The sequence below is a fragment of the Taurulus bubalis genome (assembly GCF_910589615.1).
Source record: "Taurulus bubalis genome assembly, chromosome: 3".
In the NCBI taxonomy this organism is placed as follows: domain Eukaryota; kingdom Metazoa; phylum Chordata; class Actinopteri; order Perciformes; family Cottidae; genus Taurulus; species Taurulus bubalis.
The window spans coordinates 7,793,691-7,812,274 of NC_136591.1; the positions used below are offsets into that span (position 1 = coordinate 7,793,691).

At 38.5% G+C, this 18,584-nt stretch overlaps 2 protein-coding genes across 2 annotated transcripts; both read left to right on the forward strand.

Annotated features, from left to right (window-relative positions):
• Positions 1–7,553: 7,553 nt before the first annotated feature.
• On the forward strand, positions 7,554–13,097 carry LOC306733596 (uncharacterized protein; the record flags this gene model as incomplete). The annotated part of the gene is made up of 11 exons (XM_079214864.1): positions 7,554–7,888; positions 8,253–8,284; positions 8,389–8,511; positions 8,640–8,676; positions 8,788–8,874; positions 8,993–9,136; positions 9,401–9,451; positions 9,536–9,614; positions 9,792–9,906; positions 10,089–10,188; positions 11,063–13,097. 11 exons carry the CDS (start codon positions 7,554–7,556, stop codon positions 11,898–11,900), a joined length of 1,941 nt encoding a protein of 646 aa, XP_079070990.1. The 3' UTR covers positions 11,901–13,097.
• Positions 13,098–14,115: 1,018 nt separating this feature from the next.
• cntf (ciliary neurotrophic factor) lies at positions 14,116–16,122 on the forward strand (the record flags this gene model as incomplete). The annotated part of the gene is made up of 3 exons (XM_079215233.1): positions 14,116–14,247; positions 14,729–15,040; positions 15,982–16,122. The coding sequence occupies 3 exons, from the start codon at positions 14,116–14,118 to the stop codon at positions 16,120–16,122; spliced, it is 585 nt and encodes a 194-aa protein (XP_079071359.1).
• Positions 16,123–18,584: the final 2,462 nt, after the last annotated feature.

Consider the following 18,584-nt stretch of genomic DNA (forward strand, 5'->3'; position numbering starts at 1 on the left):
AGTCACAAGACAATATAAACCTGTTGCATTTGGTATATTGTGTTAGGAGTTCAATCTGCTCATAGGATGTAGGCCTATTTTTTGATATAATACTCTGGCCTATTGTGTAACACAAATTGTGTTAAATCACTGTCTGACACATGAGGTAAGATCTATCAGTAACGTGAACATACTTAGTTTGTTTGCGAGAGCACTAAGAGCAGAGTCAAACACTGGACATAGAAAAGTGTTGTATTCTGCTGTGGATTTTTAGAGCATTTTTTTTAGTTCACGTCAACTGTTCACTTCTGTTGACCTGCCCGATGATTTCACATGATACACCTTAACTACATTGACATTTCATTGAATTTAATACATTATTTGCAATTCCGTTGAGCATGTCCACCTTTAATTGTTATATACAATTTCACTTAAAAACATTTAGTGCAAAAGATTAGTACTTTAAATCAAATATCTTTAAATAGAAAAAAAACTCTTTAAACAGTGGTGTAGATTTGGTTACAGGCAATATGGTATTTTAATCAATTGTGAGACTAAATATTCACAACAAATATTTTAACCATCATATAACTTTGTTGTTTCATCATTAAGTAGTACACTTATTTATACCAAGTTGCCAGCCTTGAGTGTTTTGTGCAAAAGTGGGCTATTTTGATAAAGATTGAAGAGGAGAGATGGGTTGGATATCAGAGACGAGGATCTGGCAACCTTCAAGCTGAGATTGGTCGCCTATGACACCTAATTAGGTGATCTACTTTCTGTTCCAAGAGTCAGAACTAAGCTGTTCTGCTCCACATATCTGGAACAAGGTTCCTGAAAGCTGCAGGTCTGCTGAGACCCTCAGCTCCTTTAAATCCAGATTAAAGACTTTTCTGTTTGCTGTTGCCTTTTAATTGAACCAGTTTCATTGATTTGATCAATTTCTGCATCTCACTACTGCATTTTATTTCTTAAACTGCATTGCAACTTTTTGACAGTTTTTTTAATGTTTTAATGAATGTTCTTAATTGTTTTTAAATCTTGTTATCTTCTGCATTATGTTTTAATGGTTTTATGTGAAACACTTTGAATCGCCTTGTTGTTGAAATGTGCTATACAAATAAACTTGCCTTGCCTTGCATAATCAAGGTAACCTTAGCGTCTGGCATGCTATATTATTAAAAGTGGTTAGTCTTTACGAATCAATCATAATAAAAATAAATTACTGAATTAGCCTTCAATAATATCTTCACTGGATATAACATTACTGATTTGATTTGCTTGAGGGCCTGCTTTTCCAGATACTTCAAGACCTGTTTGGTTGCTTTTCTTGGTGTGATAGCCTCAGAGGCCTGTTGCCTTAGTCTTAGTGCCTTGGTATTGTGTATATGGGCTTGTGTGTTTGTAGGTCCTTGGCTGTGTGAAGCTGAGGGGCCATCTCCCTAATTGGGAACACCTGGCCAGTGTTCTGCCCAGAGTTTCAGTCCGTCTTCACAAACCAAGTTTATGAATTGTTGCAATGGCCTGCTTTCTTTTTTGTTTTGTTTTTTTTGTCTCCTTCCTGTGTGCGTGTGTGAAGGGTGTGCGCCCTTTCTGTATCGTGTGAAAACGTCACTGGTGCATTCCACTCAGTCTAAGGTTGAACCAAGTTCTACCAGTGTGAGATACGTTATTACAAACAAACAAAATTAGATTTCTTGTAACGTGGCAATGGGAATAAATACAAGAAAAATAACTATATACACAGAACATAATCAACAATATTGCATATATGATATTTGGATATTCACATTCATAAATAGATGATAGACAATACTTTTCTTATTTTCCTCTGAGTACGTGTCATATAAGTCTCTGGAAATAAGTCCTTCCTCATATTGAAATAACTGATTTTCTTTGTATTTCTGGTGCTTTACCACTGCAAGTGAACATAGGTATGTTAACTTTGATTCTGGAGAAGATCGTCATGAAATTGTATGAGCAATTGAGAACATCTAAAAACACATGGCTCCCTCTGTTGATGAATATCTGTACACTTGAGTAAAACATGTTTCCCCTCTTTATTAAAAGAACAGTGTACTAGGGATATGACCTTCAAATGTCAGGTGTAGGCTAATGTGCGAGATAGTTGGTGGTTATTGCTCAAACATGACATTTCAATATCAACCATTTTAAGTTAATCTTCTAGACAAACTTACAATCAGAATCAGAATCAGAAACCGTTTATTGCCAGGAATGTTTGCACAAACGAGGAATTTCGTTAGGCGGAAGGTGCATACATTAGACATTAGACGAGACAAACAACGATCAACGACAGCAACAGTGCAATGATGTCTAAATCAGATAAGGATAAAGTGCTCAGACAACAGGTAACATTAATATAAGTGTATGTTAAAGTGACATGTGTGTTTAAGTTAAAGTTAAGTGTATGTGGCATGAGTGTTTAAATATGAAGTGTGCAGTGGAGTGACCGGTAAGAGGAGAGAAAGGAAGAAAAATAAAAAATAAATGGTCCGAAAGAATTGTCCAAGAATAGTCCTCCTGTGATGGTAGAGTCAGTCAGTGGGGAACAAAGAGTAAACAAAGAAGACATGTAAACAAAGAAGAAATGGAAACAAGCTTTTAAGAGGAACCCAAGTGTAACAAAATAACTAGTCCCTGGTAGCAGCAGTTATTAACGGCAACATGCGGGTGGAGCTGTAGGGTCTCAGTTAGGGGCTGATGTCAGAGTGAAATGACTGATACATTGGTTTTACTTTACAGTAACAGAAGTTGGAGCCTCCACTCTCAGCTGAGGTCTAACTGTGGCTCATTTATGTTGTTTATGTTGACATTTCTTTGAGGTTCATAGAGGAAGTTATGCTACATATTCAGAATATTGATCAAATCCCAATGACAGCTATTGAGAATTGTTGCTGGTTGCCTGTACATCCAGTGAGGGGGATGCTTTCTCAGTTGCTCTTCCTAAATCTTTTTTTCTTCCTATAAAACAGGGGTTTTCCTAATCTTGGGGATTAGGACAGAGTGTGTCCAACGATGTACAGATTGATAAGACCCCTGAGACAAATTTGTGATTTGAGATATTGGGCTCTATAGATAAACTTGACTTGAATTAAATATTTTTTGGGGAAATAATGAGACAAGTGATTGATAGTCTGTACATATCTTTAATGGAAGCATTTTTCCTGGTGTTTTGTGCTGTGATTCGCACTTTGGTCGATTATACAGAATGCACATATGCATGATGACATACATACACAAATCAGAAAGGTGACTGATCATGCAGGATATTTTTTCTGACATCATACATGAATGCTTTGACTTTTGACAAATTTGACACCAGTGATAAATATGTTATGCTGCTGGTTCTGTGGCAGCTCATGAGACACTGAGGCGTCCGCTAGTAAAAACGTATCCGTCCTCCTCCGTTTGCGGTGCTCTAAAGGTTCGGCGTAGTGTGGACGCTCAGTGTGAACGAAGCAAAAGATATGCGTTTAAAATGTAAAACTCACATGGGGATCGAACCTGCTACCTGGACGAGCACCCTACCAGATTAGCCACAAATATTGATTGGACTTTGGGTCCACATAGCAATACAATGTCTATAATTGTCTTTATTCTTGTTCTATGATTTCATAAATACAACAAACTATAGTTTTTGTATATATAATATGACGATAATACAACTTTATAAGCTGTGATATCAAATAGCTTTTGTGGCTCCAGACACATTTTTGGGGTGGAAAAAGGGGGGACCCTATCAATGCTGAGACCAAACCTACGCCCTTGAATGAGACACTTGTCAGTTGTGAAGCAGGGGTGCCTATTGATGTAGTTGTGGACACTGTTTCCACAGTTGCTCTAGTTTGCGTTGTAATTGCTGTGTCCATAGGTGGTGTACTTTGTGTGGCGGAAATCCCTGATACACTAGTTGGTAATGTACTGTGAATTGCTGTTAATTCAGCAGTTTGTTTTGCTCTCTGTTGTTATTGATTCTGAAGTTGATGTTAGTAAAGTTACTGAGTTGGTTGTTACAGATGGTGCAGCTTCTGCCAAAGTTACTGATGGTGTGGTTACAACCGTAATTGGTGTTGTTGATGTTTTTATTGTGAGTGGAATATATGTTGTTGATATAGTTGTGGACATTGTTTCCACAGGTCCTCTAGTTTATTTTGTAAATGCTGTTATGCCATAGCTGGTGTACTTTGTGTGGTTGAAATCACTGATGCATTATGTGTAGATGGGCTGTGAATTGCAGTCGGCTCCTCAGTTTGTTTTGCTGCTGTGAGTTGCTCTGTTGTTAATGTTGCTTTTGTTTATGAAGTCACTGATTTGGATGTTCCAGATAGTGCAGCTTCTGCTGAAGTTGCAGATTTTGTAATTTGTGTTGGTCTTGTTGATGATTATATTGTGAATGGAATAGATTTTGTGGACGTAGTTGTGAACGTTGTTTCCACGGATCTTGTGGTTTTTATGATAGGTGTTGATTTTGTGGATTCTGTGTTTTTCGAGTTGTTGACTCGATTGTAAATGACATGCTGTGAGTTGGAGTTGAATTGGGAATTGTTGCAACATCCGCCTGATTTTTTTCTGTTGATTGTGGTGTATGAATTGTGGTTTGTTTTGCTGTTATTTTACCAAATGCTGTTTCTATGGATGGTGTCGTTTTTATCAGTGTGGTTACAGATTGGGATGTAGAAGGTATTCTATTGTTTGTTTACTGCATTATTAAAATGAATGTTTGTGTTGGCATTTCTTCTTTTGTTGTGGATATTGTAGTTTCTGTTGTTGGAGTGAATGCTTTTTCCGTAGTTGCTGACTAAATTTGACTGCACTGTATCTGATGTTTCTTGTAATCTCCGTGTAGGTGTTACGAAAGGATCAGTTTGTGATAACTGCGGAATGCTGGTTGGCATACTGTGATTTGTGACGTCTGTGGCCTTAGGAGTGGCTGCCATAGCCGTCACAACAAAGTGTATAGGTATGTTCACAGTGTGACATTACCAAAAGTATTTGTTTGATTGGCAGCGGCTATATTTTGACTTAGACTTCCCTTCGTTCCTTTGACTCCAGTTACATTTGCCATTATTGAAGCTCCTACAGTTTACGTTTTACTGTTGGAGCGAAATGCTGTTACCACATGAAGTCAATGTATTTGAGTCCATGGGTGGAGTTGTTTGTTTGTCCAATTGTTTAGTTTGTTCCATGAATGGCAGAGGTCTTGAAAGTTTACTGACCTCAGGAACCACAGTAGAGTCTGTGGTCCAGACTTGAGGGGGGCAGAGAGCTGTGTGAGAAGAAAAGGCAGAAGGTTTCATTTAAATTAATTAACAATCGAAAAAAAATAGGTTTGATCTGTGATATCATCCACACTCTAACAAAAAAAAGTGAAAAGATACTTTAAAATAATGAGAGCTGGATTCAAGGCTTGATCGATTAATGTGACAATAAAAGCCATTCATACAGTTTAAATACGTTTCATACGTTTTTAAGGTTGTCGGTTTCGCTATAAATAGACTAGAGATAGACATGTCATGGAACAGTTGATGCAATGCAACCTGACGCACCTGCGAGTAGGCTTAGAACAAATCTAAAGTTCATGGTGGCAGGTGATGCTCATTCATGAACAGCAAGCTTATCTGATGACAAAGCAATGACAAAAGGCAGCACATTCAAGACATTTGAATGCAGACACAGTATCTACAACACCATGTTCTAGATGCCTTGTATTATTATGCCCACGTCTTTGAGTTTGTGTGTACTCTACTTAGGGAATTTGGAAAATCTATGAGATGATGTGCTGTCATTGTATTCCTCATATGTTAGCAGCACACTGGTTCCTGCGACAAAAAGACAAGGAATTGTACGTTAGGTAAAAAAGTTCAAATCTAACGCCCCAAACTATTAAATCACTCCATGGTCTCATGAGCGTGAGTATACGCAACAAGGCTGTAAAGGCAGACTAGTCGGCGTGATGACGTTTCGGCGTGATGAAACTAGTCTTTTCCAATACCATGCATACACTCACAGAGATATCCACATTCACTCCTGTAAGATGCGTCATTGGCCAACAGTCTGATCTGTTGGCTATAGAGCACCAGTGCTGGAGCAGAATGGGGTTAACATAGTATACAAATATATGATTATGTAAAATGAATAAAAACATTATTATCCAATGTGGTTACAGTGTAGTAAGAGATATGAAGAAATAACCACACATTTACTTTAGTAAAAGGCAGTGACCAACAGAAGTTGTATGCTTTTTGACTTTGGGAACAGGGAGCAAATCTTCATATCATTTCATAGCAACAGATCATGAATGTAATTTGCCCTTCAACAATTTAATATTTTGTATGTCACTATTGGAAGGTAGGCCTGAGTCGGTGACTACACCAATAGACTAGATTTTATTTCTTTTAAATTGAGTACTGATTTAACGTTTTTCTTCAGCCCCAACATATTGTTTTGTTGTATGTGTCATTGGAAATGTACACACCCAATCACTGATTTGTTCAATAATGTCCAGGCACAAAGCCACATAATTGGTATTTTCCTTTAAACGAAAGGCATCCCCCACTGATTGAGACCCTCCAAACATGTTCTGAAATGTTGCAGGACAATACTTATTATAATCTGTAGTGAAAACCTTTCATAGCAGTCTGCTTGTACAGCTGAATTGCATGCATTTGAGATATGGTACTTGTTTAGAACAGGAAACTCTCTACCCCTTGCAACCTTCACATCTCAGCATCACATCTGTAGCACATGTACTCATACTACATTGTTGTCACTCATGTGTGGACAGTACGTTTTCATCCACTTGGCAGTAGACATGTCTCCTTACATACCTGTTGTGACACAGCCTCACTTAGATAATACTCAGTGAATAATTTGTGACCCCATGCTACATTATATATTTAATGGTTTTCGATTGGTTATTTGTCCAATGTAAGAGGCAATTGGGCTATATGTTAATATCAAACCATTTGAAATTTGTGCTATTAAAGGAAAGAGACTGATAAAATACAAAATATATGTTTCTAAATAGTCTAATTACATGAATTAGTCCTGGGACCAAAATAACTGATATATATTGTAACAGGTTAAGCTCAATTACATAAACATAAGACTTAAATGCACGGATCCATGCGTTGTAATTTGAACTACATTTCCCACAATCACCTTTTCAATTAGTATGGAAGCCCGTAAGTCCAAACATAATGTTTTCGCACATCCCCGCTACTGCCGCTGCTGCTCTTAAAGGAGACGCATACCAAACGGGCCTATGCTCGGTTTAAGAAATATGAGGTTTGCTATAGCTTTAAGAAGTAGATCATGTTGAATGTTTGTAAAATTAAATTATCTTGTAACGTTAACTTTGTTTTATTAATAAGTGAGTTATTGAAATGCTTGCGTAGTGACTTAACATTACCTTTACTCTTGACCGAGCTAACATAACTTGGTCCCAAAAGGGCCTTCAATGTTACGTTGTTATTTCATGTTCTATGTTCATAATTGGCGTTAAGTCAACTAACGTTAATTACAAAGGTCGGTACGGATCATATCAGTTAAATATGAGCAGCATGGACTCGGAGGAGGACGAGGTTTCAGGTATTCTTCCTGGGATTGAGATAATCGGAGACTCAACGGAGGCCGCCAAACCCTCCTCGGTCTCGACTGAACCGCCAAGCGGGAGAAGAGGAAGCAAAAGGCTCGTGAAAATCACAGTGACCTGCCCCGACGCCAGTGACTCTAGGTCGGGTGTTCGAGTTTTGCGAGCCAGGGGAGTTGGGGCTGGCAGGACTAACGTTAATAGTTACAAGAATACCACTTATAGGCAAACACCTAGCGTTAAGAGCATGCACCGTGGACGTGGGAGACCTGTGGGATCACGCTCCAAAAACACACAGTAAGTGCCTGCACAACTGCACGTCAAATACGTTGCAGTACACGAGTACTATTGCAACAAACTAACGTTACTTATCACGCTCAGAGGCTCGTTAGCGGTACTAGTGAGATTGCACTGAAAGGAGGCTTAGGGCTGTAATTGTAGGAAGTGTGCTATGGGGGTTCTTAAAGCTATAGGTTTACCAGATGTTGAAACCAAAACAAATTAGTTAAATGCACGTGGTGTCCTGTCTGTGCTTGTGTTGTCCTGTTGTTTCTAAGGCAGTTGAGTTATATCATACTGTGTATATTCCAAGGTACACTACAGATTTTTATTTATTTATTTGCACCTGTCTTTTATTTACTGTAGACTCTCTCTCACACAGATCTGCGGCAAAGAAATCCACAGCCAAAAATGGTATTTAAAAAAAGACACAAGTCCTTTTCATCTATTTGTAGGCATTTTGTTTTTGTTGCGTATTACTACACCTCACTAATGCCTGGGCACGCTGACCTCCTCAGCATCCAAAAACACTCTTGGATCCAAGCTGTCCAAATCTAGAGAAGGCAAAGGAAGACCTCCAACCCAAGCCTCTTGCACCACACCAGCAACAGCATGCAAACCTGAAGCAGAGATGGAGGCCGGTAAGACAAAGACCACTTGTATTCTTTTTTTACTACATACTGCACATGCATAGTTCATGACTATTAGCCTACAAACAACGGCAATCATCTGAAAATGAAATGACATATTCATTATCTCTGTTTTTCAGGAGAGGAAACAGGTTCTGTAAAAGGAAGCAATGACAAGTGAGTGTTATACATCTTATTGAATGAGCAACAGAGAAAATGTAGGATCTCATGTTTGATTTGCCAATGTGTATTTAATTGTGGCCAGTGTGGTGTGGATGTCCATATTAGCTTTGCAGATCCAGATGCAGCTCTTGACGAGGACCCTCCATTCAGAGATGACCCAAATGACCTCATCTATAAACCCGAGACAAAGACGTATGCTGAGCTCACTGCCTTTCCATATTAGTCCTGACTGTTACTTTATATAAAAACATTATGTCTGTTAAAATGCTAGTTTCAATTGTAAATTAAGCTTTATCTCTTATTTCCATAGGGAAAAATCAAGACGGAATACAACTTTAAAACAAAAGGAAGTCAAGAAAGAAGAGGAAGAAGACAACATTAAAAAGGAAGAATCAACAGAGATTGTTGTTCAGAGTGAAGATGGAGTGGATAATAACGCAGAGCCACCCAGGAAGTAAGCAAAATATGAATTGATGATTAGTTAAAGGAAGGCATAGAAGGACTGATTGCTGAACCCCCCCCGACAATACGTTTATTTCACATCTCATTGTTGCCTGAAGCTACACACCCTCACCAATGTCTTACTGATAAAATGTTTGCTCATTTCATCATTAAGGAACTTAACAATATAGGTATGTTCCTATTGGAAGTTTGGGAAGAAGGATTAAAGTATTGGTCAACATTTCAAGTTCTGTTTTGTAATCTGTTTTCCTTCTAGGAGAGGTAGACAACAAAAAGATGACAAAGTCCCTCGGCTGCCAAAACAAAGGTAACAGTGATAGTTGTAATAATCATTGTAGTATTTGTATCAAGTATGATTATTATACAATTTCCCTTTTCTCTGTCTCCATAGGAAAAAGCCACCTGTGCAATACGTCCGCTGCGAAATTGAGGGCTGTGGTACAGTCTTGGCTCACCCGCGTTACCTACAGGTTTGCCATCCTGTCAACCATAACCATGATAGCCCCAACTATTTGTAGAAGCACGAGCAACAATATTATTTTCACCATAGAAGTCACATTTGTGTCCTGCATGTTTACATACTGTTTTAGATCTGTGAACTTGTTAGGTGTAATATTTACTCTTTTTCTCTCATTTATTTATTTCAGCACCATATCAAATACCAACACTTGCTTAAAAAGAAGTATGTGTGTGATCACCCGTCGTGTGGGCGATTGTTTCGACTGCAGAAGCAGCTGTTGCGCCATGCAAAACACCATACAGGTGATGTTAAGGCACACATGTTTATTCATGCAGTATTACATACCTGGTGTTTATTTGATTATTAAAATAGTGATATCATTGTTGAGCCGCTTGAAATGCCATAGTGGTAATTGGAAACGCTCTATTTTCTGTGTCTCGCCTGTCATGCTGTTTATTTATTCTGCTTTTCATCTGTATTTCAGATCAAAGGGACTACATCTGTGAGTATTGTGCTCGTGCCTTCAAGAGCTCCCATAACCTGGCTGTGCACAGGATGATTCACACAGGAGAAAAACCAATCCAGTGAGTAGCAAACTTTGGAATATCATGTCACGATGTGTGCTGTGGGCCAGGAAGAACTTTAAGTCTGGCTTGTGTCCATTATTACAAGTAAGAAAGCACATTATTTCAGTTCAGTTTTATTTATTCATGTAGAAATCAACCATTTAGAATAACCCCATAACACATATTATCTTCAGTTCTCATTGTTAGCTATTGAAGGGCTTCCTGTCCCGTCCCTCACTGTTTATCCAAGCGGTGGAGTTCACTTACTTGAATCCTGTTCAGTTCACAGAATTAACAACATAATACATACAGTTTATAGTGTATGATAGTATATCAGGATATGAAATGAAGATAGATTGTTATCCATTTTTACAAACAACTTACTTCACTGTACCTATTGATGAGTTTGTCAGTTTTCATTTTTTTTATGCAATTAATGTTTAAATATTGTGATGACAGCATTTGTTTTGTATCAGTCTGTCATTTTTTAAATATTTTTTTAAACTAAAATACAGTTCTCAGGTACTTGGACTTTACTCGAGTATTTTAGTTTAGTTATTAGTTATTTATTACTTCTACTCCAGTACATGTATCAAGTACAAGTTACTTTGCAGATAACGATTGTAAAAATCTGATATGTAAAAAATTGCTAGAATCCACTCCATCTTGGCAATATAACATTATTTATGAATTAATTACAATACCGTTTTGAAAACGTAATATTAATGTATTAATAATAATGATCCCAAAGTCTACAGTGTAATACAAAAGGTCTAAATACTTTGATGTTTTTACTGATTTTGAGTAAATTGGAGGCCAAGGGACACAAATGAGACTCGAGCATCAAGTCCGTTCAGACGATAACCTGGTCTGTGTCTCCACCCTGTGGCAGGTGTGAGATCTGCGGCTTCACCTGCCGTCAGAAGGCCTCCTTAAACTGGCACATGAAGAAGCACGATGCAGAATCCACCTACCAGTTCTTTTGCTCCATTTGTGGTAAAAAGTTTGAGAAAAAGGACTCTGTTGTTGCACACAAGGCCAAGAGCCACCCCGAGGTGCTCATAGCTGAAGCCCTGGCAGCTAATGAGGGCTCAGTAATAAGCAGTTCCACCCTGATGCCAGAGACTGTCCAAGTGCTCGCCCCGACTCCAGAGACTATCTCAGAGCTCAACCAACCCAACCAACCGTCTGTCAGCCAGGAGAATCAGGACGTAGTGCTCATTCCACTACAGCAGGTGGGGCGCCCACTCGCCCCACAGACTCGGATAGATGTATCTCAGGGCCAGTTTCTCCAACTGCCCACGCACCATCAAGCCCCCACCTTGCTACACCTCACAGCTGCTACCCCTAACTTCTCCAGCGTCAGCCACCCCCAGCTCATCCAGCTCTCTACCCTTCCGGCCAGCACCGTCTCGTCCATGGCCATTGCGGACCCTCAGAGCACCCTCCTCACCCTGAGCTCCGTCACCACACTGGCCTCCACAGCCTCCCTGGCTTCCCAGCAGGCTTTGCAGTGGGGCAGGGAGACTGATGAGGATGAACAGTTACCAGGGGAGGGTGAGCTGTGGGACAGGGTGGTGGTAGGTGGCGGTCATCACGATGTCGGGGAAATGATGTGGGAGGGTAACGAGGAAAGGAGGAAGGAGGATGAGGGGATTGTATGGGAGAGGGAACGAGGGAGACAAATTCTTTTACAGTGTGCTGAGGTTCACGGAGACAGTTTAATCTAAAAAATAAATAAATAGCCACAAATGATCTAAACATGAACTTTATGCACAGGGAAGTTTTGATTTAAGAAAGGAACAAAAGACTGAAGGACCTGTCAAAAGTTGAAGCTGACATTCTAAATATTTGAAATGATACACTTTATCTCCATGGAGTGTAACACCGTAGTTATACAAAGTACATAGCGACAGAAAGCTACTTATATCAGGGAGTATGATTTATTATATTATAGGTAATATTACATACACTTATTTTACCACTTACTGAATATTTTGATTTTGTGACTTGTGTTTTATATGTGTGTATGTATAAAAAAAAAAGTAGATTTAAAAGACTGCAAGATGACTGCAAGATGAAAGTACATATTGTACAAGGAAGTAATGGGGATATATATATATATATATATATATATATATATATATCTCCATCCATCCATCCCTCATGTCCATATGTGAAGGAATGAGTATAATCGACTATACTTTGGTCAACTCTAGTAGTTTTAGTTAACTAAAACTTACAAAATAAATTAACTGTGAGCAACAACTAAAACCAAATTAGGTTCTTGAAGTAAAATAATCTTTATTGTAAGATTACAATAAAACATGTTTACTCTGGGCCTTTCCGCAAAGGATTTGTGGAACAGAAATCACAGACAAAACCTATAATAACTTAATATTATAACATTTTGAAATTCCTTGAGATGAGGCGAGATATTTTCTTTCACAGCAGACATTTTGACATATTATAGTTGGAAAAGCTTAAGTGTTACTAATATTATTGATGGCTCCGTTCTATTTAAGTGTCCCAGTCGGTCATGACAGTGAGCCAGCATCCTATACAACATGTTATTATGTCTTTTGTGAAAAACGCCCATAACCTCATTTTCTAAAGAAAAGATCAAATATAAAAGAAAAAAGATAAAATACCTTCCTTTGTCTTCACTTTCCTGGACCTAAGTTGTCACTTCCCTTCCAAATTGAACTGCACCATCTGATTTAATTTGTTACAGATTTTTGCCGTAATATTTGTTCACAGTTAAGACTATGCAGGCAGCAGTATTAGGATGGAAATAGTTTTTTTCATACATTTTCTTTTGAAGCAATCTTAGAAAATACAATATACCTCTGTGCACTGCCACTACTACTGAACACTCGTAATCTTATGATCTTAATTTATTAGAAAATGTGTTCAGGTGGATAATAATAAAGAAAACTGTGTTCTGAAGTTTTTGTCTTTTATTCTTGACACATACTTGAAATAAGACAATACAATTATAGTTGATGTATGTAAAGGAAACAAAACGGATTTCAATATGATTTAGTCTGATTTAGCCAAATTACTATAATTTATCTGTCAACATTTTAATGAAAAACAACATTAAAGCACATATGGAAACAACATTTAGTAAGTGATCTACCAACAATACACCTAATGAAAAGTCTTTCGTATACCCATTAATTAAAACCTTTAGTAAATTGAGAAAAGAGAATTTCTATAATTGTTTTAATCCCACGTTATTTTTAATAATGGTCAGTGTATTGTCTTTACAAAATATAAACAAATATATATAATAACCAGACTAAATTATCTATTGATAAAATCTCTTGATGTTTACAGTTTAATTAGTATTATGGAAATTGTGTTTTGCAAAATATTACATTGATTACATATTGTATTGTGTAAACCGTAAAAAATGTTATCTTTTAATAAGGAAGAAAGATAAGGTTTCTGCTTCCTGATCCTTTGAGAAGGAAATAGTCAGTGTATGTGTGTACATTTTGAATTGCTCAGAAAATATATTTGTATCGTGTTTTTTCTCCACATTATCTGACATTGACTACGAAACTCCAGCGTTTTATTATGTGTGGAAGGGATGGGTGGGCCACATGGTGACGTTTTTCGGGGGGAGGCAGTACGTCGCTCTAAAAACGCCCCCTGTGGCTTGCGGAACCAATTAAATCCCTTCTCCTTTTGCGTGCACGCCAACATGAACGCCGACATAAACACGCTTCATTGACACTCGCTGGAACAATCTGCGGTCCCTGTTCAAACCGCTAAACTACCCCTCCCCTTCCCCCCAAAAAATATAACAAAACAAAAAAAAAAGGTTTCCCCGCGTGCCCAAGTAGTTTCGGTGCCAACACTTGACGACGTGAGCGCTCGTTCCTCTGCTCGCGCTTCATCCAGCTCGCTATCATATAAACGGGAGCTGGAGTGCAAATGGCAGAGCAGGAGGAGCAGCAGCAGCTGACAGCGCCGGACACACCGGTGCCTGGCCCGTCGCAGACCGGGAGAGCGGTGGCTCTTGCCCGGCTACTGCACCACGAATGTGGTCGTCTGCTCCAGCTCTACGTGAGTTACCCGCTTACGCACTGGTTCTGTTTACCTCGTAACTTGTGGCTTACTCTAATGCGAGCATGTTATTGTACGGAGACAGCTGCCAGCTAAGCTACCTGTCGCATTTGAGTGATGGGTTTTACTTTTTACTGTTTGTGCATGTGTGCGCATTAGCATTTACCAGTATACACGTGTGTATTCCTGAAAGGGATGCAGTGTAATCCTACTAAAAGCCACCACCACCACCACCTCCATTTCCCTTGGGGTACCTAATGGATAGAGTGTATTGGATTTGTTCCCCATCTATCATGCTTCTGTGCCTCATCCTGCCTTTAGAAGACCTTTTAATTGATCGATATGGCTGTCATTTAGTGTTAAATGTGTAATTGAGCTAAAATAAAAATGTGAGGCGCAAAGGCCAAGAAGCACCTCGCATCTATGTCTGCTTTGCACTCCTCGTCAAGTTGAAACCAATATCTTGTCCTCGTCCTTTCAGAAAGAGAAGGAGACCTTCTTGTCGGACCACACCCCTGACGCAGGACGCATTGTGTCCCTGTCCCCAGACTCCGAGGAGCCGAGCGCGGAGCAGCAGGTGCAGTTGCTGCATTCAGCTCTGCGGCAGTGCCTGGGGCTGATCCACTGTGTCATCCTGAAGGAAGAGGAGGAATGGGGTGAGCTGGAGGGCGACTATGAGACCATGAGGAAGAACGTCCGACTCCGGCTGGAGCACTTGCTCTGCAGCACCAAAGGTCTGGCGGAGACCGAGACCATGACCCTGGAAGTCACCCCGGACCACCAGTGTAATGAGGTACAGTATTTGTTGTAAATAAGTTTGTATTTCTATAGACATGCACACACACAAATATAATGTAGGTTGGTATATTTTTAAGTATCATATTGTTGTAAACATTTTCAAATAAGGTCAGCAGAAGAAAGACAACTGAACGGAGCCTTTTTCTTTATCTCCCAAGCTTTCTCAAAATAACTGGCTAATTTAAACCTTTCGTATGTGAACAGCTAACTCCGACTTGTGCTTCACACATGTTCAAAAGTTGTTGTTTTTTAAAGATATATACTTTTAACAAAGTATTGCATAGGAGGAGCAAAAATGCCCTTACTGTCATCAAACAGGTGTCCAAGGATCCCTGTCCTAATAACACAACAGTTCAATATAAAACGCTACAGCAAGGGTGTGACTAAACCCTGTATTATATTAATGATACCTCTTATGTGATTATGACTAATGTTGGAAACAAAGATTCAAATCCAGGACTTAATCGCTTAGATATCCATGATAATCTTTAGATTGAGTTTAGATTGAAGCTGCAACAATCAATATTTTGATTATTAACGATGGATTAAACGTTTAATGTAATAAGGTGTCGCTCACAGTGACGAATCCAAAAGGAATCATCACCCAACCCCGCGGGTCCCTCAACTCTGCTGATCATTTTTAGCATCTTTCAGCTCATTGTTTTGATTTGCAACTTTACTATTTTCAGCACCAAACAGCCTTGACTTGCATTTGCCAGGTAAACATAAACAGAACTACAAATGAATGATAATGTTGCTCAAAAATCTATTTTTACAGGTTTCGACTTATTCCCTTTTGGAAGTTGAAGCGTGACCTTAACATAAGCAGTGTTTTACTTTAGCCTATCGATCCCTGAAACATCTTTTCTTATCAATCTTTACTGTATCTTGGTATGGTAAAAGGCAGTGGATGTTAAGTTGCTTTCTTCTGTGTAGGAAACCGATGGTCCTGGGGGAGTTTTTGGGCTCAAAATGTGGACCTATCGGGTGCTGCTGGAGCTCGTCCACTGGGCTGACCATGCTGCGCAGACCCTCCACGTCTTGCACAAAGAGAAGGAAGGAACAGAAGACGCCTGATTTTTCTTAATTTCAATCCAACAACGTCTATGAATGAATGAACTCAACACTAACAGCCAGCTTCCCCTTTGATGTATTCCAATGGGAAAACTAGAGGTTAACAATGTTACTGCTTAACTAAAATCTCAACTAATCTCCTTCTAACAAAGCCCTGTAGACAGCTTTTCCCAGACGTTGGTATTTCCACAGAAAGTGCTGAAATGACCTCTAGTTTGCCACAGTTGCTATTTACTTTGACAAGGAAGTGAGTGCCGACTTTTAATGGTGTAAAGTTTGGTTTGGTTTGTGAAGTGGCCAGTTAGACAGTTTTTTTGTATAGTGTGTTATTTATTTTATTTAACTGGATTTAGTTGTCATGACTAACTGTCTGCTGTTCCTAACACTAGAAAATGTATTAACTGCTAGAATGTAGCCAAAAATACACGACTGATAAACTGTGACTGATGTGCAGCTGAATCTGTAGCCATTTGCTATTTTTAAAAGGTCATGTAGCTTTTCATGTCCCACCTTATTAACCTATCTAATATAACTAACTCCATATCAAACTTCAAATGCTTGTATTGATTTTGGTTTGGAACAATCTGTGACGATCAAGTGTAATGTTTGCTGCTCTGGTCACCAAGTTATTTCCTGATGTTATACTTGAATATGCTGCTACACTGTTCACCAGTGGTTCTCAAATCTTTTCTGTCATACCCTTCTTTGGAAGGTGAAACAAATGTTTAAGACATACTATAATAGACTAATAGTTACCGGTAGGATTGTACTGTCTGTAGCCAAATGTATCAAACACTCTGCAACACAACTTCACTGTAGTGTTCAATGCCTGACGCAGCATAACCTTGCTGATTGAATGAGCTGTGACTTCCAGGCTTGTTGGAATGGTATTTCCTGATGCCATGCTTTTTCTTTATCTCTGTGATGATTAACTGGATGTGCACTGACAATTAAAACCCACTCTTAACACTTCTTCACCTTGGCTCTACTTTCCAAATGTGTCTTACAACCTTCTGCTGTGTAATGATATCAACAATAGCAATAATAGTTATGAAATCCACCTTTCTTTTTCTTTTTAACTTTTTGCTAACACTGAATTGTAGATGTCCCTAATTTCCTGATAATGTCATCAACATTCTTAGGAGCAATACAATTCAACATATATGCAGTGTATGTATATATATATATATATATATATATATATATATATATATATATATATAAATGTGGTTTCGCTAATAAACTCATAATTAGGTAACTGTAGATAATGGCGAGTATAGCCTAGAGATTATTCTAGTGGAAGTATGCAAATATAAATATTTTTTTTATAATAAATTAAATTCATAATTTATTGGGTTTAAAATGAACAGTTATTTTAAATGTCTATGTTCCCTATAATTACAACTAAATTAAATGTGTATTTCCAGGAAACGTCTTCGGACATTTTTAGAAAATTACTGACACAATTAAAGCTTTACTGACACAAAATATGTATTTATTTTCTTCTCTTATTGAAACCCTACATTTTGTAGGTATTGAAGTTGTGCAAAAACTACTGTCAGCCACAATCAGAGATATAGGGATATCCTTTGTATTTAATCCCATTCACACACTGGTGAAAAGTAACTAAATACATTTACACAAGGAGTTTACCTTAGTTTTTAGGCACTGGTACTGTAGTTGCGTATTTCCATGTTATGCTACTTCATATTTGTACTCCACCAAAAGTCAGAGGGAAATGTTTTTTTGTTCGTTTTAGCTCCCCAATATTGATTTGACAGCTTTAATAACTAGTTTCTTTTCAGATGAAGACTTTGCAAAAACATAAGATTATAGAAAACAACACCTGGACCCATTACGTTGGGAGGCCCTGGACTAAAACTACCCGAAGCTGTATACAGTGTATAAATAGCTCCACCCGAACCTATCACACATTGATGATTTAATATTAACAATCTAATCATGTTTATATATAAGAATGTATTAGTTGCAGGGGATTTTTGTTGATCATTCTTATGTACTTTTACTTGAGCAGAATTCATGATGAAGACATTTTTTTTGTGGTGCACCTCTAAAATATCATCATCATTTTAAAATCACGTTTATAATTAATTCTCGTGAAATCAAGAAAAGCCCATCAGTGTTCAGTATGTAAGAGGGCCTTGTGTCTCCAGGACCCCAGACAGATCATAACCAATGTGCCAAGGCTTCCCTTCAATCTGTAACAGGTCTAATTGATTCCAAGGCATTGATTTGACTGCACTTCCACAACGTTAAGCTATTGAAGAGCCGCAATGACTGTATTTTCAATCAACGCATCCACTAAATGTCAATCTTGAGGTTGAAGGTCTTCATCCTCCTCAGAGGTGGATGCACCCCATTTTACCATTAGAACCCCAAAGGATGTTGTGCACATGCGCGTTGGGCAATCTACCGGAGCGCGAGAGGTAGGGAAGGGAGTCCTA